The 25255-nt window shown below is 40.3% G+C and overlaps 1 protein-coding gene and 1 non-coding gene across 2 annotated transcripts; both read left to right on the top strand.

Moving 5' to 3' along the window:
- The first annotated feature begins 600 nt into the window (after window positions 1–600).
- Window positions 601–24968, top strand: LOC143036907 (putative aldolase class 2 protein RP493). Its single transcript, XM_076204871.1, has 7 exons — window positions 601–759; window positions 5098–5307; window positions 6071–6227; window positions 6948–7110; window positions 22329–22463; window positions 23892–24001; window positions 24441–24968. The coding sequence occupies exons 2-7, from the start codon at window positions 5102–5104 to the stop codon at window positions 24600–24602; spliced, it is 933 nt and encodes a 310-aa protein (XP_076060986.1). The 5' UTR covers window positions 601–759; window positions 5098–5101; the 3' UTR covers window positions 24603–24968.
- Window positions 13603–13689, top strand: TRNASTOP-UCA (transfer RNA opal suppressor (anticodon UCA)). Its single transcript has one exon. It is a non-coding gene; the product is annotated as a tRNA-Sec (tRNA).
- Window positions 24969–25255: the final 287 nt, after the last annotated feature.

Below are 25255 nucleotides of genomic sequence, written 5' to 3'. Positions count from 1 at the left end.
ATAGGGGGACGGAGAGGGGGTAGGGGTCGCCGATTTAATAAAGCGGCCTTGCTGTGGATGTGCTGTGTCTTGCGACACTTCTTCTGACCCAGGGCAGTGGACAAGGTGCAGGGATGACCCGTCATCCAGGAGGTGCTAAGATAAGAGGGAGGGTGGAGGGGTGTGGAGTGTATTTAGGGATGGAATGGGTGGGAATGATTTTATGCCTTTTCCTTTTTGGCTACCTCCCTTGTAAGGGGGAAAAAAGCCTTGGTTATGTATGTATGATCAAACATTTTGGTGTTTTATAGTTTTTTGTTTTATTTGACCAAACGACAAGACATCTTGTCATCGGTGTTTAATAGGTTGATTTTTATCGTGGTTTATTTAACGTCACGTTTCCAAGACACCAAACACTGAACATTATTAAAAACAGGGAAAATATAAACAATTCATAAGACTTACTGTGAAAAAGTCATATGTGAAAAAGCGATAAGAATCTTTTCTAATAAATATTATTTACAGCACTGAATTAAGCAGTGTGCATTTCAAATAAATGCGCGCAAATTAATTTTTTTTACCCGACTTGGCAACTCCCAACATCAGCAGCACCCAAGTCACACATATTTGCTGGGCCATTCTGTTGGCAACGCTGACCAGTCTCAGTCACCTGTCTGCTCGCCTGTGTGCTGTGGATATTGGTCGACATCTCTGGACTTGTCCACCTGTCTACAGTTAACACAAGTCGTTTGTTTACTTGTCACCACCACACGACTACAGGTACGCTATTTTTGTGACAGTTGGTTATTGCCTGCACGTTTCATTTGGAATGGAAAAGATTTTTCTCGGGAATATATTATTTGACGTAGAATGGAGAGGATATTTGCTAAATACACGAAAATTGGAATGCCAAGATTCAATGACTTCGTTAGAGTGGAGTGTGTGTAGGGTTTGGTAAATTAAAAATAGATTACATATTGCCGCAAATGGCAATACAACGCAATGTCGCTGTCGACGGTGATCGAAAGAGCGATAGCGCTATCGTCATTCTATTAACCTTTAATATGTTTCAAATATTCTATTTAATTGCGCATTGGATGAACAAAATTGTCTGGCATTGGCCACAGCTAAATGTGAAGTTTGACACTGTAAGCTTTTCAGGTTAATAATGAAAATAAAACAGGTGTTCGAGTCATTTGTTGACCTTTTGTTATAGCACAGAACTTATGCCCGTTGGCTATACGAATTTATCCAATTCGTGTAAACATGTAAACAAATAGGTGTGTGTCTCATTGAAAGGGATAATCACTATTATTTATTTATTGATGATTGATTTATTGATAGATTTATTATTATTTTGCGACAAAGGACAGGCGATTTTGTAAAGTAGCCACTACCCCCCTCCCCTCATCCCACCTTCTGTGACGACGCCCCCCACCCACCCAATCCTTCGCATTGAAAGATATTCTGGGCGACCCAGACCCCAGCCAGGTAAACACATAGACAAACAGATATGTAATCTAATAATATAAATCAATAATAAAAAATAAAAAAAATACTCGTAAAATAAAGTGGTTAAGAGCCAACGCCGGGGGCAGGTCATTAATTAACAGTCACTGCTGGTAATCGAAGAGGAGTGCAGGATTCGAATCCACAACTATGCGACCGGGAGGATGAATACATAAGAATATGATATTGTAATGGCAGTGGTAATAAATAACAGTAACAAATAATAATATTTATAGGAACAATAATAATAATAATAATAATAATAATTATATAAAGATGATAATAAATGGGGTGATTACGGCCGTGAAACAGTACCTACCCTCATCCCGTCACCCTACCGCCGAAGGTCGACCACACCATCGCTTCCGCCCTTGTCGCTCTCTCTCTCTCTCCAGCATCTTCGCTGCCACGGGAAGAGAATGTGTGTGTGTGTGTGTGTGTGTGTGTGTGTGTGTGTGTGTGTGTGTGTGTGTGTGTGTGTGTGTATCTATCTATCTATATATATATATTTATATTATATCAATAGATCACTTTCGTGATAGCAAATGTAATACCACATCAATCTCTGTGTTTGATAGCAAATGTAATACCACATCAATCTCTGTGTTATCATTATGCTGACAAGGTGAAGTGATACCATATCGTCATCCACTTGGTAACAAAGCGTAACCCCACCTTGTCCCCTCCCCCACATCGTTCCGAGGCCAACCCCCCACCCCCAGCTGACTCGAATCACCTAACGCTGGAATATCACAAACGAGTTTGTGTCACCCTCCATTTACCTGCCCGTAACCACCACTTGCCCCGGCTATTTTGAGTACACAGTAATGTGGCGGCCTCGAACGGGATGATTGATGGTCATGGAACTGCCTAGTGTAGGCCTTATGGTCTCTTGCAGTCTTCTTCATTCTTATGTTTCAAGAACCAAACTTACAAAATACAGATATTATTGTGGCCTAAGGCGAATTTATGCATATAAAGTAGCGGACTCTGGCCTGAAGGGAACGTGGAGTGATCCTGACCCCTTTCAGACTGTGGTCAGCCAGAACAAAGTACTTAAAGTGCGTCAAACTCTTGATGTGGGTTTGGAGTGCTCCGCTCCGGCTGATGGATCAAGTTACAGTGTTAGTAGTAGTTAGATGCAACTCGTAGTTGCGCTGAGTTGTAGCAAGGGACAACGGCAGGACCCTTTTCCAAGATCTTGTGGAGGTTAGCCAGTGAAAAGGGTATATATTAACCTATAACTTGAAACCCGAATAAAATCGTCTGGCGGTAACCTCAAGAAATCACATAAGGACACACTAGAAGGAATGCGGAAGGCGTAGAAGAGGACCCAAAAGAAGGAGAGCGATTGAGCATTTGACAGGAGTGGCGTGGCAGGTTGGTTCAGTCGTGGAAGTTAATGCCCAGTTCATGAGAAATATACATTCATCAGTGGACTCCCAATGGCCGATAACGTGCATGAATATACTTTTTTTTTCTTTCTTTTTCTTTTTACTTCATACGCGAAGTCCAAAGCCAGGGGGCAAGGCAAAAGGCTATCGTTCCAGGATTCTTCACTCGAAGTCTCGCTCATTCTCTCTCTCTCTCACAAGGGAACTACCGTATAAAATATAAAGAAATGTCATCGGACATAACCACTCACTTGCAGTTTGAACAAAGCGACATTATACCCCTGGTAGGATGACTTTAATTGAAGAGAGGTGCACTGGGAGGAACGGGGAGCACATGGAAGCGAAGATTTATGGTGATTGTATTCTATTTTTCATTTTATCTAATTATTTTCTTATTCGAGTTGTCAAATATATCAATAGAAAACGTCACATGCAGACAGAACTAGGAATCGGGACCACCCAGAGGATTTTAAATCTGCGTCACTCCTTCGATGAGGAATCCTCCTAGATTCTAAATAGAATAGAATTTATCTCGCTATTTTTTGGGTCAGCTAGGCCATTGTTGCCTCGTAACCCACAGCACCAGCGCAGGCAGCAACGATCCCTGGGCCCCTCCCATAGATCTCTCTGGGAAGACACGTTGGACTGTTTTCTGTGTATGGGTCCATATCCGTGTCACAGGAAGGAGATCAGTCGCCGGTTGTCAGTTTTTTTTTTTTTAAATAATAATAATGATAAAAAAAAAAAAAAAAAAATCCGGACCAAATATCAGCCCCTCGAGGCTGCACCTCCAAATGGAAGTTGCCTGATTTTCAAAATGAGCAAGAGGGAGATGATCCTCTCTGACGTAAATCGAGATGGGTCTTGAAATCGGGTTAGGAGACAGGAATGCATGCGCGCACACACGCATATATATATATATATATATATATATATATTCATTTATATATATATATATATATATTTATGTATATATATATTTGTACAACAATGAATGGGTCCCAGTGATTAGAGATATATTTTAACAACCACAATGCACTTTAATTCTAAGCTATTAAGGCCGACATGCAGAAATTGAAATGTGGTACTGCCAAGGACTCGAACCCCAGCATCCTCGTGACAAGTGCGGTAGTGACTTACCAACTAGCCTAGTTGGTAAGTCACTACCGCACTTGTCACGAGGATGCTGGGGTTCGAGTCCTTGGCAGTACCACATTTCAATTTCTGCATGTCTGCCTTCATGGCTTAGAATTAAAGTGCATTGTGGTTGTTAAAAAGATATATATACATATATATATATACATTTCTTGCGAAAAAAAGATGGAATACTCGACAGCAACCGTGATATTTGCAATAAGGAGGAAAAGAGAAAGGTATTTCTTAAGCTTGGCGTCAGGCGATTTCCATCAGGTGATGACCCCCTCCCCAATCCACCCCAGCCCGTGATCAAAGATGATGTTATCCCTGCGCTTATCTCATCGGCGATCGTCAAGGTCGCCCTTGAAGAGATAGGGATAAGGGAGACCCAAAGGCTTCGATAGCGGGGCACGAACAGGTGATAAGGCAAGAGATGTGTCAGCGTTCTCCCAAAGTCACCAACAAACCTACTGAACCTCTTGTCCCAGTGGAGAAGAGAGAGAGAGAGAGAGAGAGAGAGAAAGAGAGAGAAAACATTTTGTGGCCAGATCGCTTTCGCTTACCGTTTGTTCTTGATGTTGATTCTTAGAATCTTTTGTGTTTGGTCACTGATTGTACTGCCGGGTAGTTGGTGTGCATTCTCATTCAGCAAATCCCTTTCTCTGAAGTTCCTTTACACAAAGAGTTGAGAGAACTCTGGACGCGCCGCCATTTTGTGGCCATTCTGCGGAGTTGCCGCCTCTCTCTATTAAAGGGACTCTAAGAGGCAGTGATGACCCATCAGGAGCTAAGATGAGGTGAGGGAAACAAATGGTGGTGGATAGGAGGTGGAATGGATGAAGGATGGGACCATACCTTGGTTGGCTACCTCCCTTTTAAAAGAGGCCTAGCACATAAAGACTATCACTCCCGTTATCAGACCTCCCCCCTGCTGACTTGCCTATTCGTTCTGAGGGGACCTTCTTATGCAACGAACGGGTTAATCTGGTCAAAGCACAGCTCCACCTTCTTTTAACTCAAGCACCACTTATTACCATCCATGTAACCGTAGTTTGTAACACTTTTCTCTCCTGTACAGTATCATGACTGGACGCATCCTGCAGACGGCGCTGAAGAAGGCGTTGCAGAGGGGCGCTCCCCTGCAGACGAGAGCCATCGTGCCAAGGGTGGCGCAGGCGGGAACTGAAACTCTTGGTGGCCCTCGACCTTCCGCCGCCGCCGTGAGAACATTCACATCGGCAGGACCCAAGCCCTACACAGTGCCAGACTCTGCCTGGGGACGCAACAGGTGAAATCTATTTAACTATATAGAATCACACACGGCGGTCCGGGTTCGAATCATGCCCAGGGCTGATATAATTTCAGTATAGCTGCGGTGCGAGTCGTTACTCCAACTCTCGTGGGTGGGTAGTTGTGTGTGTATTCACCATGGTCTTTTGAATCACATATTGGAGTCGTGATCGACAGCTATTTCCCTCCTGGAAGAGAGCTCAGAGCTCGTATGACCGATCTATGGGTAATGCTGTGATTTTACACGCATACACCCCCCAACTCCCCGCCAACAAGAGTTGGAGTAATGACTCGAAGCGCAGCGATACTGAAATTATTTTAGCTCTGGGCAGGATTCGAACCCGAACCGCCGTAGTGACAGTCGGAGCCTCTACCAACCGCGCATGCGCGCGTGTGCGTGTCTGCCGAGTTAAGTGCGTATGCGTGCATGTTAACTGTGTATGTATTCGTGTGTGTGCATGTTAAATGTGTGTGTGTGTATCTGCCGAGTTAAGTGCGTTTGCGTGCATGTTAACTGTGTATGTATTCGTGTGTGTGTGTGTGTGCGCGCGCATGCTCATACACCCGCAATTCGAGGTTGATAGACATGACAGCCCTAACTGGATCCCTTGTAGTGAGGGACGAAATTGGTGGACGGTGTGAGGGGGGGGTCACCATTTTTCAAACACAACCGTTAACGTGTCCAAACCCAACGGTCACAACAGAAAATAACGGTCACAATTTTTAAAACCTAACGGTCACGACTCTTCCTTTCTTTGCAGAGCAGCGCGTCTGGAGCTGGCGGCGGCATACCGAGGTCTGGACGCTCTGGGTTTGAACGAGGGCGTCTGCAACCACCTGAGTGTCATGGCGCCAGCTGCCGATGGTTCTGACCAGGAGGTCATGCTCGTGTTCGAGTACGGGCACCACTTCTCCGAGGTGAGGGACACGATGATACACCAAGCGACCGGTGCCGGATCTCTGCCAATGGATTTATTCACCTTATACCATTTTATTTCATCTCTTTTTTATGGCAAAATTAAATTCTAGATTACATTTTTCGTCCACTGGACACGTGATAGGGATGGCAGGATCCTGTATTGCCCTCCTGAGCTGCGACACCTCTCAAATGGATACTGACAGTGGATAATGAACTGTGATCTCATCTCTGTGCTTCTTACTTTCTCCGATATTGGGTCACAGGCTAATTTTACTTTTGTGCTACTACGTCACTCCTCTCTAAAGCGACAGGAATTAACTGCCCATCTATTTATTTGGATCAAGAACCACGCGTCACAAATAAGGCCCTTCTTCCCTCTGAGCAGCATTAGGCCCATATCGGTTAATATTGTGTGACATTGCGTTGCTACCACATTTTCGTTTCTCTCTCATCTCTCCTGCTTTCTTTTTATCTTCTTTCTCTATTCCCGATTCGATGTACTGCAAAATACACTTGATCTCATACGGAAACGTGCTGGTGTCGCATTCACTAAATTGTGGGTTCGAATCCTGCACTCCTCTCCGATTCCTTGTTGCAGGAACAGTAGGTTACCTGCCCCCCCCCCAAAGCGCCTATTAGGGCAATGGTGACGGCTTCGGCCGCAGCTACTCAGCGTCTCCTGGCGTAGCAGCCTTCTTATGCGCCCATTTGGTCCCCAGGTGACGGCCAGCAGCCTGCTGGCGGTGGACGCCGACGCCAAGACGGTGGAGGGCCAAGGGCGACCTGACATCACGGCGGCCTGCATCCACCTGGGCATCCGCAGAGTTCGACCCGACGCCAAGGTCATCTTCCACACGCACCAGCCCTACGCCACCACGCTCGGTAGGTCACTCACACGCACACACACAATATTTGAGTCTACAGGAAAACAAATCAATCCCAAACATGCACTTAAATGCTAACGAAAGTAATATGTAAACTGTAATTCACAATCCGAAAGAACTTCAACGATTTGAAAAAAAAAAATATATATATATATATATATATATATATATATATATATATATATATATATATATGTATGTATGTATATATATTGGTGAAGCATGGCAGGAAATTCTCTCTAAGGCATATTCTGTTAAAAAGACAGCAAAAGAATTATTGATTAACTTTTTTCGTGAGCTCTCAAGCTTGCGGAAAGTAGATTCCTGGTAGGGGGAAAGGGAGTTAATCAAATTTCCAAAACTCATAGGAAACACAAAAGTTATAATGAACACAAAAATACACAAATTAATTTTCAAGACGTTTCACAGCTCTCCTGCATCCTCAGTTGAAGTGAAGAAAGAAAAAGGGAGAATATTTTAGATGAAATGAAAAGCACGGGGAGAAGTCACCGTGTTGTAACTGGGGAAAGTCACACGTTTGACCACGGAACTCTGGGAGAGATCACAGGTTGTTGGAAATTGTACTTGGAGAGGTCCCTCCCGGGTTCAGCGCCAATCTGCTTCTCAGTCTTTGAGAACGACGTATGGCAGGACGTTCTTCCCTTAGACGGGGAATAGGAAGTCTCTGTGGAGGAGACACCGATTTCTTGGGGTTGTCCATCTGGCTCCTCCGAACAGGTTTCATGCTAGGGAGGAGGGCGAAGTCATTTACTTGCCTATTAATGGCAGGTTGCAGCTCCTTTATCCAGATGGCTTCCAAGATAGCCAAGCGCTGTGGGTCCTCTTCTTTTGCCACAACTTCGGTGTTTTTGACCATAGTCTCCCTATCGAGGTGGCGTCGATGCTGGGCTCTGTGGTGTTACTTAGGCCCTCCGTGTTGCAAGTGCATGGTGATTCTTATGGATAATGTGGTGGTCATCCTTCCCACGTAGACTGAAAGGGGCGTGCAGTCCTCCTCTGGGCATGTGTGTGCGTGTGTGTGTGTACATATATATATATATATATATATATATATATATATATATATATATATATATATACATATATATATATATATACCAAGGCTTTTTCCCCTTTACAAGGGAGGTAACCAAAAAGGAAAAGGCATAAAATAATTCCCACCCATTCCATCCCTGAATACACTCCACACCCCTCCACCCTCCCTCTCATCTTAGCATCTCCTGGATGACGGGTCATCCCTGCACCTTGTCCACTGCCCTGGGTCAGAAGCAGTGTCGCAAGACACAGCACATCCACAGCAAGGCCGCTTCATTAAATCGGCGACCCCCCATGCATAAAGGAGAAGACGGGGAGAAATCCCTTCGGGCTGCGTCAAAATTTGCTCACACATACTACCTCACCCCCCATCCCCCCGCCCATTCCACCTCATGCATCACAACATCATCCATATACAACCATTCTCCATTCACCCCTGTCTTCAGACATTCCCCTCTTCCCCAAAGCCCCCTTCGCCCCATCCATCCACCTCATCCCAGGACGTCCCTTCATATTCACTCCCTCCACATCTGCCTTCCATACCTCTTTTACTAGTCTTTCTTCACTCATTCTTTCCATGTGTCCAAACCATCCTAATATTCTTTCATCAACCCTATCTCCCAACCCCCTTTCCACCCCTGTTCTCCTCCTCACCTCCTCATTTCCCCCTCTATCCAACCTAGTAACCCCTATCATACTTCTCAGACACCTTATCTCAAACACATTCAAACTCCTTCTCTCTTCCTCTCTTATGTTCCATGTTTCTGCCCCATACACTGCTGTTGGCACAATCACTCCTTCATATAGTCTCCTCTTAGCATCCATTCCCAAATGTCTATTCCTCATTACATTCTATAATCCACCAAGGCATTTACTCACTTCTCTTAATCTACATTCTACCTCCACATTCACTCCACTTTTTCCTGTCACATTTGCACCCAAGTATCTAAAAATATCCACTTCCTCCAGTCACTCTCCCTTAATGCTCACTTCCAGACTACTACCACTTTCACCCCTTGTACATCTCATCACCTTACGTTTACCCACATTTATCTTCAGCTTTCTTCTATCACACACTCTCCCAAACTCCGTCACCAACTTCCTCAATCCCTCCTCTGATCCTGCCACAAGCGCAGTGTCGTCCGCAAACAACAGCTGGCTCACCACCCACTTTTCTCCATTTTAACCATCTCCAATCCCTGACCCACTACCCTTGCATTTACCTCTCGCACTACCCCATCCATGCATAAGTTGAACAGCCAGGGTGACATAATGCATCCTTGACGAAGTCCCACCTTTACCTCGAACTACTCACTCTCTCCATTTCTAATCCTGACACAAGCTCTACTACTCTCATAAAAACTCTTGACAGCTCCTAGAACCTTTCCTCCTATCCCGTATATCTGCAAAACCTCCCATAGTGCCTTTCTGTCTACCCTGTCGTAAGCCTTTTCCAGGTCCACAAAGGCCAAAAAAAAACATCCTTCTCCTTTCCTATAGCTTTCTCACATATCTGTCTTACCACAAAAATCTGATCTACACAACCTCTACCTGTCCTAAATCCACACTGGTCCTCACCAATTACTCCCTCTGTTCCTCTCCTAATACTCTCAATCAAGATCCTCCCATAAGCCTTCCCAACTACACTTAACAAGCTAATCCCTCTGAAACTACTACATTCACACTTGTCCCCTTTTCCCTTGTAAAGTGGAACTATCGAGGCACTCCTCCAGTCCCCCGGCACTCTACCCTCTCTCCAGCAAACATTAAATAACCTCACCAACCAGTCCACCATCACTGTACCTCCTTTTTTTTTTAACATTCTGCATGGCATCCATCCAGACCGGGTGCCTTACCTGCTTTCATCATCTTAACAACTGCCTTCACTTCATCCTTCCTTATTTCTCCTCCATTTTCCTCACTCATCACTCTCATTTTCTTATTATTTCCCACTGCAGCTATCTTTCCCTCCCTATTCCCCTTCACATTTAGCAACTCCCTAAAATATTCTGCCCATCTTCCCCTTACTGCCTTCTCTTCCATTATCATCTCTCCATCTGCACCTTTTACCTTTTCTTCTCTATTTGATTCGCCTCCTCTTCCTCTCTTAATTTCTTTCCAAAACATCTTTTTATTACTTTCAAAATTTTCTGTCATACTCTTACCCCATTTCACATCTGCTCTCCTCTTTGCCTCCTTTACCTTTTGCTTTACTTCTCTTTTCTTTTCTTTGTACCTCTCATATGACTCCCTCGTCCTATTTTGTAACCAATCTGTAAAAGCTCGCTTCTTCTCTTCTACAACCTTCTTTGTTTCCTCATCTCACCATTCACTACCCTTCCTTCTATTTCCTCCTGTCCTTCTTGTTCCACACACCATCTTTGCACACTTTGTGACTCCCTCCTTGAACCATCCCCATTCCTCCTCCACATCTAGCTCTACTCTATCCTTCACTCCCTCCCATTCCTCCTTCAGCTTCTTCTTGTACTCCTTCTCCTTTTCATTTAAAGAGTTCACTCTAAGCTCCTCCCTACCTTTTGTCCCTTTCCTCTTCCTCCATCTATCCTCCACTCTCAACTTATCTTCCACCAAAAAATGATCTGATATTCCCCCACCCTCTCCCCTTAGCACATGTACATCCTTAACTCTTCCTATCATAGTCCTATTTACCACTACATAGTCCATTAACGCTCTATCTAGCACCCTTCCCTCCACCACCCTCTCCCATATGTACTTATGCTTGACTTTCTTCCGAAACACTGTATTTGCTATCATCAACTCTCTCTCTAGACACATTTCCACCATCAACTCTCCACTACGATTCTTTCCTGGAACTCCACATTTCCCAACCACTCCATCAATTGGATCATTCCCTACCCTTGCATTAAGGTCTCCCAGTACTATTACATTGATATTTCTCCCTAAATCCTCTATGCCTCCCTTTCTTCTACGCTCTTCTCACTGCCAGGCCCATATGCACTTACAAAAACCCACTTCTCCTTTCCCAGTTTCACCTTCCACATTATCCTTGAGGAAACCTTCTTCCACTCCACTACACGTTTACCTATCTCTTCACTTACTAGTATAGCCACCCCTTCCCTCCCTCGCCCTCTCTTCACTCCTGATAACCTCCCACTTACACTCCCAAACTTACACTCGCCCTTCCCTTTCAGCTTAGATTCACTCAAAGCCAACACATCCATCTTTCTTCTCACAAACATACTACCTATCTCTTCCCTTTTACTCTCATCTGTACCACACCCACGCACATTAAAAGACCCAAACCTTAGGGTGCTGGTCGGAAAACTCCCAGACCCTCTTATGCCTTTGCTTTTTCTTTTAGGAATGTGCCCTGTGGGGCTACAAGGACAAGGATGCCTAGTCCCAATCTCCGTCCCTTTCTTCTCGGCTCTTACGATCCAAATGGAAATACTTGGTGGCAGTATTCGTTTTCCCTCACCACAGGGGGGTTAAATAAAATATTATGGAGTACAGATCAATGAAAGTGCACACATGGGCAACTTATCAAACATTTCGTATCCTTTCGAAAAATGTACACGTAATATATATATATATATATATATATATATATATATATATATATAAGCGAAAAAATACACGGGAGCGACGAGCGATTTCGCTCGGGAAACTTCCAATGTCGCTCTAGCAAATCCAATAGCGGGAGCGACCCCCCCCCACAAAAAAAAAAAAAATAAAAAAAAATAAAATAAAATAAAAAAACGCTCCCGCGGCAAGATTCAACGTTTTTCATGCATTATCCATCATTTGGCAATCCCTGAATCCCATCACCATTGATGAAAGGATCAGAGCAAACACAATTTACCCGTGATTAATCATTGCATTATCAATCGATATCATAAACGCAACGCATCAATCAACTTCAATTTGTTGATATACGTACGTACGAGCACGCGGTATAGCTGCTAGAGTTCAATGGCTTACCTAGCTTAGCTTCGTATCAGCTGCATGCGCGCGTATACTAGTACATGTTGACTAGACTCTACACGACTATCGTGCTACATAATGTCGCTAGTTGCGAATTGCATGGTACCTGTATGCAGGGAAGTTCATTGGTTGCATGCAGCTAGCTGCCCAAGCAACGCGCTGACTACATGTACAATGCACCATACCCAATACCACATCACCGCATGCATACGTACACTGTACATATGCAAACTCGCTCGAGGCCTAGGAGGGAAACTGGGAAATCCCATTTATAACCTCTTTCGCATATTTATGAGAAAACAAAATAGAATAAAATGTTTGGTTAGTAATTGGAAGTAAATAAATCTAAGTATAAATATGAACATTTGATAATTATATATTTAGTTCATATATATGGATCTTTGGAGGGAGAATGAAAAATACAAAAGTAAAAAATGATTCGTTAGCTAGCTTAGGTTTACGGTAGCTAGGTCACGTCCATCCCAAACTTTCGATGATCGTACATCATGGAGCGATTTCTAGTGAAGCGAATGAAGATGGTTTGCCCTCAGATTCAGTCTTTTCAGAATCGAGGGAGTGTTTTGACGGCAGGAAGCGCTTCTGGACCGGCAAAGCCTAATTCAAACTCCACAGACAAGTCCAAGGAAAACGAAAACCAGTAAAGCATGAATCTACTATACGCTCGTGGAACCTAGATTAGCTTGAAGGGGATCGGGGCAGTGATGGTACTCTAAAGGTGTATTGCAAGGCTTGTCGTGCATTTCCACCCTCATGCACATGAGTAATGAGTTAGCCTTCCAATAGTTTGAAGGAAATCGAACCTGCAAAAACATGGCTCTAGAAGTGTCAAAAATGGCTCTGGTAATTAAAAAAAATGGCTCTAGTGAAGAAGGGAAAAAAAAAAAAAAAAAAAAAAAAAAAAAAAACAAAAAAAAAAGGCTCTGGAAAAAAAGTATTTCCCCCCTGATATATATATATATATATATATATATATATATATATATATATATATATATATATATATATATATATATATATATATTGTGTGTGTGTGTGTTGATAAAAAAATAAAAATAAATATGCATCAGAAAGCCCCCTCTCATAAACGCACACACACACATGCCCTATATGTACGTAGGATGCAAGCAAGTACGCATGCACTACCTGCTTTGGGCAGACGGCCGACTGCCCAGGACTCGGAGGGGACCGGTGAGTGGTGGAGGTGGTTCTCTCAGCGGAGAGAGAAAAAGTGTCTTTTCAGAAACGAAACAACGAATTTTTCATTTGTAGGAAATTTCTATAGAAAAAAAATCACAGGGAAGATAAAAATAAAAATAAAAAACATGCATGCGTAATTGGGTAACAACTACCTTATTTGGGTAAATACGCACAGACATCATCAATGTTCGTGTTAATACTTGACAACACGGACAGAATAATTAGATGTCTAAATTTACCATGCTTAAGTGCCCAGTTGAACCTCGGCGGTCCGGGGTGCAGGCTTCAAACCTGTAGCCGACTAGCGTCGGAGTGGTTCAACTCCACCTACTGGGCGTACTTAATCACGGCAGAGGAAGGCGCATGCATTAGCTTTATATTATAGTCGTGTTTTTGGAATTCTACTCAATCCAATAATCAAAATATTCGAAATATTTGTTGTTTTCAAGTCAGGCCGAGTGAATGTTGTGATGTCGGTTCGAACCCCAGTGCCGTCCGAAAATCAATTTTCGATTTCCTACGTTTTAAGAAATAGTTTAAGCTATGACTGTATCTTCTAAATGTTGATATTAATTCAAAATGGCAATATAAATTATTACAACACAAGACGTATATTTCATGTTTGATAATATTATTGGATATAAGGTTCACAAAACCATTTTGCCTTATCTACCGTAACGAAGTTTAATTTTTAAAATGGATGTCGCCAACCTATTTTATTAACATATGCGCTATCACTTTACTATGGTAGCCTCAGGATTGAATGATTTCCGTGGTATTATTTGGTAGAAAACGACCGTAAAACTGATATACGAAAAAAAATAATAATAATAAATCACAGAATAACTATTAAGGATTTTTCCTGAAGATTATGACCTAGTAGTTTATTATAATTCATCAATTCCAATACTACATTGACGTTTGCAAGTGATTTTAAGTAACGGATGATGAACATCGTGTTATATGTCAGGCGGTCGATTTTTAAAATTTGCAATACTTCATTCCATCGAAATTGAACGTAATACTGATGTTTGATCTGTTCAAAAAAATTCCGAAACTGATTGTTCCAACTTCAGTTGCCAAAATACCTTACAAGGCATTGCCCCACGTTTTCTCTCGTTGTCAAGGTTAACATAGAAAACGAACATTCATGAGTGACTATACCTATTCGAGTCTCTTTGGGTCGTACAAACATGACTGCCTATTTAAAATAATAATTTAGCACTGCATAAAATAAAATAATTAATTTGTCCACGTATATAGATAATAGATAAACATGAAATTATACCTTTACCTGAAGAATTACAAAATCACAACATCCACAATACCGAAACACTATTTCTTCACCACCCAGCCCCAGGTCAGAAGCAATGCAGTGAGACACAGCACATCCACAGGAAAGCTGCTTTACTTTCACAGTGGCCCCAACTCATCTCATGCAGACAATAGAGAAGACAGGGAGAAATCCCTTTGGGCTGCGTTAATATATCACCCATTCAAAAGCATCCTCCACTCAATCCTATCCCCTGCTTACTCCTTTCCTTCCTCAACAGACATTCCCCTCTTGCTCAAAGCCCCTTTTACCCCATCCATCTCATCCTTGGTCGTCCCCTCATGTTCACTCCACCCACCTCCGCTTTCCACACCTCCTTTGTTCATTTTTCTTCATTCATTCTTTCCATGTGCCCAAACTATCCCAATATAAAATATTCTTTCATCTGTCCTATTGTCCAGCCCCCTTTCCACCCCACCCTCCTCCTTATGAGGTGGGCACGGGTGGAAAGGTGATCCACTAGAGGAAAAAAAATATATATGTATATATTATATATATATATGTATGTGTATTTACCTAGTTGTATTTACCTAGTTGTATTTTACGGGAAGGGGAGCTATGCTCGTGGGGTCCCGTCTTCATTTCTCATTTTATCTAAACAATTTTTAAATTCATGTATTGTTTTTGCACACACCACTTTCTCATCTAACTTGTTCCAACTGTCTATTACTCTGTGTGGAAAGCTGTTCTTTTTCAAATCTCTTCTATAGCTGTCTTTTTTCATTTTCTTTCCGTGTCCTCTTGTATTTCTGTCATCCCATTTTATCAGGTTCTCTCTATCAGTAATTTCTATGCCTTTCATGATTCTGTAAATAGCTATCAAATCTCCTCTCTCTCTTCTTTGCTCTAGTGTCTGTAGTTCAAGTTTTTGTAGTCTCTCTTCATATGATAGTTTTGAGAGTGTTGGTGCCAGTTTTGTAATTGCTCTTTGTATTCTTTCAAGTTTTTTTATACATTTTTTTGTACTTGGTGACCATATTGTTGCTGCATATTCTAATCTTGGTCTTATCAGGGTGATTAGGATTTTCCTCACCATTTCTTCATCCAGGTATGTAAATGCCACTTTGATTGTTCTTATTAAATTATAAGTTTCTCCAAAAATCTTATTTATATGTTTTTCAGGTGACATATTATTCATAACAATGACTCCCAGGTCCTTCTCATTTTCTACTTTTTTTATTCCCTCTTCTCCCAAATTATATGATCCTGTTATTCTGTTTTTGCTTTTTCCAAATTCCATTATACTACACTTTTTTGTATTGAACTCCATCTCCCACTTCTTACTCCATTCCTGTACTTTATTTAGATCTCTCTGTAGTGATTCACAATCTTCTTCAGTTTTCACTCTTTTCAGTAGTTTTGCATCGTCTGCAAAGAAGCTCATATAGCTTTCAATTCCTTCATCCATATCATTAATATATATAGCAAACATTATTGGGGCCAGGACTGTTCCTTGCGGGACACCGCTTATTACTTCATTCCATTTTGAGTGCTGGTTTCTTATCACTACTCTCATTTTTCTTTCTTGCAAAAAGTCTTCCATCCAATTTAGTAATTTACCTTGTATTCCTCCTTCAGATTCTAGTTTCTTAAGCAACTTCTTATGTGGTACTTTGTCAAAAGCTTTTTTTAGGTCTAGAAATGCACAATCAGCCCATCCATCTCTTTCTTGTATTATATCTATTAGCCTTGAATAGAAACATATTAAATTGGTGACGCATGATCGTCCTTGTCTGAATCCAAATTGCCTTGGATTTAGTACGTTGTTTTTTTCCAAGTATTTTACCCATCTATTTTTGATAATTCTTTCACAAATTTTTGCTATTGTACTTGTTAGAGAGACTGGTCTATAGTTGGTAGGTTCTTCTTTATTTCCTCCTTTATATATAGGTACTATATTTGCTTTTTTCCAATCTTCTGGAACTTTTCCTTCTTTCAAGGAACTGCTTATTATGCTATGTATTTTGTCTGCCAGTTCATTCCTGCATTCTTTCAGAATCCAGTTTGCTATTTCATCTGGTCCATGTGATTTTCTGACATCAAGATTACTCAATTGTATCAATATTTCATTCTTTGATACTTCTATTTTTTCTATAGGGGGGACTTTCTCTTTCCATTCAATCTCTTCAGGTTGTATGTTCTCCCTTGTAAACACTGATTTAAAATGTTTGTTCATAATTTCCGCCATTTCCATTTCCTCAGTGTATTCAACTCCCCCTTGTCTTAATTTCTCCAAGTCCTGTTTGTTTTTCAGTTTATTGTTTACAAATCTGTAGAATAGTTTTGGTTGATCTTTACATTTTTCTATGATGTCTTTTTCATATTTTCTCTTTTCCTCTCTGCACATTTTTACATGATCATTTCTATAACTGGTATACATTTTCCATTTTTCAGGTTTTGTCTTTTTTCCATCTGGTCCAGGCTTTGTCTCTTTTGTCTTTTAACTCCCTACAACTTTTGTTGTACCAGCATTTTACATATTCTTTTTCTTGTTTTTGTCTTGGGACATACTTTTCCACTCCTTTTTTGTAAATTTTTGTCAAAATATTCCATTTATTTTCCACTGATGTTTCTTCTTTGTATATTTCTTCCCAGTTTTCTTGTTGAAAGAATTCTCTTATTTTATCAAAGTTTGTTTTTTCATACATCATTCTTCCTTTTCTATATTGTTCATTTCTTTTGATATATTTTTCTTCATTAAGTTCCAGTTCAATCAATATGTGGTCACTTTTACCTATTGGTGTTTTATATTCAATCTTGTCCACTATTCTAGGTTCAGATGTAATTAATAAGTCTAGTCTCGATGGTTCTTCTTCATTTCTATACCTAGTGTTCTCCTGTATCCATTGTGTCATTGTGTGGTCAATAATCATCTCAAGTAGAGCGTTTCCCCATGAGTCATCTCCACCCTTTACTGTCATTTCTTCCCAGCAGATTTCTTTGCAATTAAAGTCGCCCATCATAACTATTCTTCCTCCATCTTCCATTATTTTATTTAATGTTATCTTTGTGTCCTCTAACATACTTTTATGTTCACTCTCCTCCCATGAGGCTGTTTTTGGAGGCACATAATTTATCACAAATTTTCTGCTCTTCTTATCTCTGTCTTCCACTTCTATCATAATCATCTCTACTGTATTCTTTCCATATATGACACCTTTCACGTTTATATCCTTCTTAGTTAGGAACATAACTCCACCCCCTTGCTTTTTCTCTCTGTTTCTAATCCAATAATTGTATGCATCATGTCCTACACTGTTGGGTGGTAGTGGGCCTTTTAATTTTGTTTCTACAATTCCCATTATGTCCGGTTCTTTTTCTTTCAAATAATCATTCAGCTCATTCAATCCTGTTATTAATCCATCTATATTTGTGTAAGACACTCTTAGTTTTCTGCCACTTCCATTGTGTTCTCTGTTTCCCTTATGTTTTTCTTTTGTATGTCGAACTTCCTTAGTTTCATGTTCACTACTCTCCAATAGAATCTCTCTCTCTCTGACTCCGTTCTGTTCTCGTTTTTTGCCTTAGCTTCCAGTCTTTTCTGCTTTTCTTCCTCTCTTTCCTCTTTATTCATTTCTCTTTTTATCCATATCTTTTTGTATTGTTCACTTGTTGCTAGTTTCCCTGTTTTGGATAAGATATTCTCTGCCGTTGTTTGTGACTTGAATTTAATCTTAATTGGTCTGGTCTTGTCTGTGCTATACTTTCCGAGTCTAAATTTCTCTTCTATTTGTTTCATAATTTCTGGTTCATCTTCCTGAACTGATTCTAGTAATTGGCTTACTTTTTCATTTTCCTCTTTGATTCTTGTGGTTCTATCTGTGTTGTGTTTCTCTTCCATTCCTAATATAATTATACATTTCTTCTTGTCTGCTAAATCTCTTACTATATTCTCCTTTTGTCGTATCACTTTAATAACTGAGTCTTCAGTATGTTCTTTCAATTGCTGTTTGACTATGTCAGTGAATGAAACCTTATTTCCTTCTTGGGTTTTCTTCCAATTTTTACTTTCTTTAGCTATCGTTTCTCTGTTTTCTTTACTATTCTTCTTCAATTCCTCATTCTCCACCTTTACATCTCTTAACTGTCTTTTTAGGTCTTCTATTTCATCAGTTAAGTTTTTATTCGCCTTTTCTAGTTCTTCCAATCTTTCAACCCTTTGTAAAATGGTGTTCATATGACCTAACCTACTCTCCAAGTCCTCGATCACCTTATCAACCTTCTTCTCTAGTCTTGTCAGTCGGGGGGGGGGGGGGGGGGGGTTTGTGTCCCCCCCACTCTCTTTAAATCCCTTGAAAATATTCTCATCACTTTCTACTGTACTGTTCCTATCTATACTTCTAATCTTTATATTCTTATTAGACATTCCGTCGTCCTCCAGCTCGTCTTGCGGTCGTTTGTTTACTTTTCGGCGGTCTGTTAGGACCAAGTCCTCTACTTCCTCATTACCTTCCATTTCCCCAGCAATCCCTCCCCTTCTCCTCTTTCCTTACTTTCCCACTACCCCACGAGCAATTTCCCCCCACCCTGCAAATACAAAAAGGCACTTCTCTTTGCGTTGGGATCCACAATCTGCACTTTTCTTCAGAACGTTCTTCAAGCCGTCCGTTCGTTGAAAGTGTGTGTGTGTGTGTGTGTGTGTGTGTGTGTGTGTGTGTGTGTGTGTGTGTGTGTGCACATTTCCGCGTCCGCATTCGAAGTTTGCTGGGGTAGGACTCTTGCAGCATTATCGAGTCTTAACTCAATGCAGTAAAATGATTTTGTATTATCTCATTCCTTGGGGTCATCAGATGCAGCTGCGTAGTGTATACTCTTCCTTATCAAGTGTTTCTCAATAATAGTTTTAAAAAATCGAACACTGCCATTGCTACCGACAAGGAAAACGGGGTTCAAGGTCTTAAAAAAAAATCTCCTGATAACTTTTTACTGAGTTGCAATGGCTGCTTGCAAAAAGAAGGAATGTGACTTAGTTCTTGGCAGGATGTTATCAGGAACATCCGAAATGTTGATCTTCCATAATTAAGAAAATCCCTTTTATTAGAAATATTTGATGTCTGAAGAAAGCTAGGCAGCCTTGCCTGCCACAGTGCAAGGATTTTTTCATCTGGAAAATTATCTTCTGGAGAAAGATAAAATCCATAAAGTCTTGATTGGGTCGTTTCACATTCTAACCAAAATTTTTAGAAACGATTAAATTTCATAATAGAAAATAAATCTGGTTCAAGGTATATTTAATACCGTCTAAGACTTACATATATACATGTACCAAAGGCTTTTCCCCCTTACAGGAAAGGTAGCAAAAAAAAAAAAAAAATAGTAACCCCTCCCGCCCATTCAATTCCCGACATACTCTCTTCCTTCCCTCTTATCTTGGCACCTCCTGGATGACGGGTCATCACTGCATCTCGCTCACTGCCCTGGGTCAGAAGCAGTGTCGTAAGTCACAGCACATCCATATTAGGTATAAGATTTAATTGATGTTATTTTCCTGATGTTTTTGCCTGATCTATTACTGTCGAGGTGTCTCTTTGTCCTCTCGTTTGTGATACAGAAAGTATCTCACGTGGTTCAATCATGCACAAGTAGTAGAACTGTTTACATTTGTATGACAGTTTCGTTGTTGTACATAGTAGTATTGGTATATATCTTTAAAGTATTACATTAATTTCACCGCATGAGGTATGAGGTGTATCATATACGGCAATAGCCTGGTAGTATGCATGATTATTTCCGCATAACATTTGCTCACACACACACACACACAGTAATAAACAGTTGGAACAAGTTAGATGAGAAAGTGGTGTGTGCAAAAACAATACATGAATTTAAAAATAGTTTAGATAAAATGAGATATGAAGACGGGACCCCACTAGCATAGCTCCCCTTCCCGTAAAATACAACTAGGTACAACTAGGTAAATACACACACGGGAGGGTATATGTCGATCACGAGTCCAACACATGATCCGAAACAGTGGGGAATATCTCAAACACACACAGTTCCATTTAATGCATATACCGTTCTCATTCTAAATATATAAAGTGAAGAATTAAAATTACAAGAGGAACTTACTGTGTACAAGGCCATCTTGGATCGCAACGGTGGCTTTAACTGCAAACGCCATAATGTCCTTTATTTTCTTTACACATTTCTTGTAAACTTTCTTTTTCTATAATTCCTAGTCATTCGTCTTTAAGTATTCATCCCCTCATTGGTCTTCGTATCCTGTTCATTCTGGTTGTCTTCAGTCGATTTTATTCAGCAAAAGGGGTTCACTCGCCCCCCACGTGTACTCGTAACCACAGACGCCATCTTGATTATTACTTCTATACAATTATATTTAATTAAACAATATTTCACCCCGGTTATTAACAAAAGCTTATATATTAGCATACAGTTATGGTAAATATTTTTACAAATTAATACCGTAGGCCAACAGAGTTCCTTTATTATGTAAAACGAATTTGAATTAAATTAGCTGTTATCTCCACAGCATCAATGGCATAAAGAACGTTATTGACGTACGACCTCCCAACCCCTCAAGCAATCGGTACAGTCAAGTAACGCTTCAGACTCGGTGGCACTTTGTAGATAATTATTTTGTTCTAAAATTTCTTTAATCAAAGGTCTACTTGCGCCCCACTACTTACTATACAGTCCAACTCAATGAGATGCAATATAACGTAGAATAATGTTATTTGTTCATATAGCAAGCCAAAGTAATGCACACGTTCACTGTCACACAATCTTGCACGACTTAACGGACACAACTGAAGATGACGCGTTCGAAAGTGAATGGACTAACATGCCAAAATCTAGAGAACAATAACATTCAAAGAGCTAATTGGTGCCTATGCCTTGTTAGGCTATATCATTATATTACGGAAAATTACTTACAATATAATTACCTTTCCTGGAAAGTCTGCAGGGTGGTTGGTTATTTTAAAGTTATACCAAATGCTTCCTCATGGTCGCTGGCTAGACCTAAATATATCATAACATTATATTGTGTATATTTGGTAATACGCTATATACTTAGGCAATTCCTGTAAATTGATAAGCCCTCATACATGCCATCTGTTGGTATAAGCAATCAATGAATTCAAATTTTCGGTGTATGCCCACCAATTAAAAATGTGTGTTATTTTTGCCCTCAAAGAAGTTATTTTATTTTTCTCGTTATGAAGATAAGAATAATTGTTGTTGTTACTACAATGATAAGTTGTTATTGTTCCTACAGAGGATATGCAAAATTCGGAAATTCTGGCATTCAAAGAGAAAATTATTCTAGCATATACTACAATAATATAAAGTGTCTATGGTTTCTGGAATATTGGAAATTTCCAAATTATACTTATTCCCAATAGAGAGAACTGTCCACTTTGTCAACAATCATTATAAACGTTCGTTAGACGTTTGTCTGTCTACGATTTAAAATGCAAAAATAGACTTACCCAGTACTGACCCCTTCAAGTGAATGAATTCATCAATTGTTAGGCTGAATGAAATTATAAGAGCTTCCTGTTGTAAATGGGCCAAGTGAAACAATATAATAATTTTCTTAGCACAGTGATGTTATTAGAACTGAGTATACATTGTATCTCTACTGAACATATTCTTGAGTCTGTGTGCAATGTTTGCAGCCTGCCTGAAGGATCCAGAACTCAAGATGGTCCACCAGAACTCGACGCGGTTCTACAATCGCGTCGCCTACGACAACAACTACGCTGGACTTGCTCATGCTATGGACGAAGGGGAAAGGCTCGGTCAACAGCTCGGTAGGGTCTTACTCCATCACACCTGAAGGTCTTTTTTCATTAATTGTATTTGTTTTATTGTATTAATTTTATTTATGTGTTTGTATTTTTTTCGCTTATCTATTTATCTGTTTATTTACTTGTGGATGGATACTGTAGTGAGCTCACCCAGAGGCCAGTCTGGTGATTGTTGCCGGATTTCAAGGGGTCGCGGGGTCTCCTGCAAAAGTGGTGATCGCGATGATTGGGTTGGTAATATTGTGTAAATATGATTACTCCATGCACCATAGTGTAGCAATTGCATTTCATGATCGATAACCAGTATTTCTACCAAAGGGATGGGTCCCCGTGTGAGTTATTGGCAGCATAAGTTTAATGCATTTGATGTTTCATGGACTTTGATGACATCCCTGTGGACCTAGTCAGCATCCTGGAGATTAATCTTATTGTAGGGGTAAATGATGATCACTTATACCTTTTACTATTCCTCCATTTTTTTTACCTTTGGTAAATGTCTCCTTTACCACTTCTTTATGGAAAGAATTGTCCAAATTATCAAGAACACCTGAAGGAAAAGAAGAGGGAAATATCAATCCAGCAATGGTACTACAAAGCCTAAAGAAGATATCTGTCAGCAGCAAGAGTCTGAGCAACCCAGAAATGGTACATGGACAAAAAGCCAATAGAAACCTACATTATATATGCCAACAAGATATGGAGATAATCTCCTCATTGACCATTTTCAGAAGAAAAAAATTGTCCAGAATCAGTGTTACAACTGTCATTCATCACATTTGTCCTCAAATTTAAGAGGGTACAGGAACCTTGGAACTATTGTGGCCAGTTGCCTCAGAACCCTGATCCAACCCAGTTGAGACATTTGACGAAGCCACACTGTGGAGAAACAGGAGATATACCAACACAATCTCACTGAACGGATGATATGATCCACCAATGCCATTAAACGATGTTATGTTTTCAGTAATTACTGGTATGTTACATGATTTGTAGCAGATAATGAAGTCAGCATACAGCAAGACAGGAAGGAGACTAAGGTTGTTGCATGGCAAGTGATGCACAAGCCTCTATGCACAGAAGTAGATTCACCTAACAAATAGCATTACATCATCTTTATTATTAACTTATAACCCATGATGTAGTGGGAATGGTCAAAGTCACATTGTTCTGGTTCATAGACCAAAACATTAAACTGACAGTATTTAGAATTTATGAGAACCCCATCTATACTTCTCATTTCACTATTCTTCTTTGTTCCCAGTGGATCTCCTTAGATAATTTTTCTTGTGATTATTGGCATTCATTTTCCCCTGTTAATGTGCTCTTCCTCTTTTTCAGTGATCATTGTGCTTTTATTTTGGTTCTCTTCTGTTCCCTAACACATCTAGCATTCATAACAACAATAACTATTTTTTCTGTTTTCCTGTTTAGGCTCAAAGGACATCATGTTCATGGGTAACCATGGGGTCATCTCAACAGCCTCAACTATAGCTATGGCCTTTGATCATCTTTACTACTTGGAGAGAGCAGCTGAACTGCAGGTGAGTCTAAAGAGAAACTGTGAATGGATGGATGGGTGACACATCCCAGAGTGATGTTCTCTTCATATGCTCCATTGATGAGTGAATGGAGGGGGGGTGGCACTGTAGGATGAAGAGTTGTTGGGCCCTACAGGAGATGAGCTGCATCATGCTGCACTGCATTTGACCCGTACAATGTTTACGTGTGTGTGTGTTGGTGGGTGAGGCAATAGACCCCTTCATCCCCAAGATGCTGAGATGGAAAGGGTGATGTATTGTAAATGGGTTTTCGGATGTGGGTGAATTGAACTTTTTTTTTTTAAGTACATTTGCAAACCTTACATTATAAAAAAAAATTATAGATAAAGTTTCTACCTAAACTGACAAAAGCAGTTATCAACAAACTTAAGACAAGCAGGTGTTCTACCTATCTAACCCATACTACTCTGTCTGCTTGCAGATCCTTGCATTCTCAACACAGAAGGAGATAGCCCTTCTATCGGCAGAGGCAAGTGCTGCCACTGAGAAGCAGTTGTGGGATAGTCTGACAATGTATGCAGATGCACATTACTATTCCATGTATAGGAGACTTCGTAAAACTCAACCAGATTTTGAATTGTAAATGAATATTCTGTAAGATATGGAGCAATGGTATACATTTGTGAATTTGTTTATTCTCCTTTTCCATACTTCCAGTATATTAAGAAAAAGTTGTTTTTCATCATTTGACCTCTGTCATTCACCATCCAGCCATTCATTTTTTTTTATCTACTTTATATATATATATATATATATATATATATATATGTGTGTATGTGTGTGTATAAAGAATAATGAGATTTTATGTAAAGACCCCATTGTTACAGGTACCATAATAATCTATTTTGAAAATGCAAATGATACCCATCCATTATGATTATGCATGTTTTTCCAAGTGTGTCTGTAGTCATTTTCATATATGTTCAAGTAAATAACATCTTTTTTCATATTAATATGGAATCATTATCCTTCTATATACTGCACAAATAAGGTCACATCAATGAAAAATTATCACAAGATTTCTGTCAGAGCAATCACTGTATACTCCTCTGACAATTCTCTTAAAAAAATTAGTTTACATGCATTTTCATACGCTGAAGAAGACAATGAAGTGATGGGGATAAACCAGAGCCTTGCAGTGGAAGCACTGTCTCATTGCACTGCCTTGGACCTGAATAGTGTGGTGGAGGTATTGGGATGGGAAGGGAATTTGGATAGGTGTTGGATGTCTGTGTG

The sequence above is a fragment of the Oratosquilla oratoria genome, chromosome 21 (assembly GCF_046742065.1).
Source record: "Oratosquilla oratoria isolate Oo_2021 chromosome 21, ASM4674206v1, whole genome shotgun sequence".
NCBI lineage: Eukaryota > Metazoa > Arthropoda > Malacostraca > Stomatopoda > Squillidae > Oratosquilla > Oratosquilla oratoria.
The sequence above is the reverse complement of the archived record's forward strand: the minus strand, read 5'-3'. Positions and strand labels throughout refer to the sequence as shown.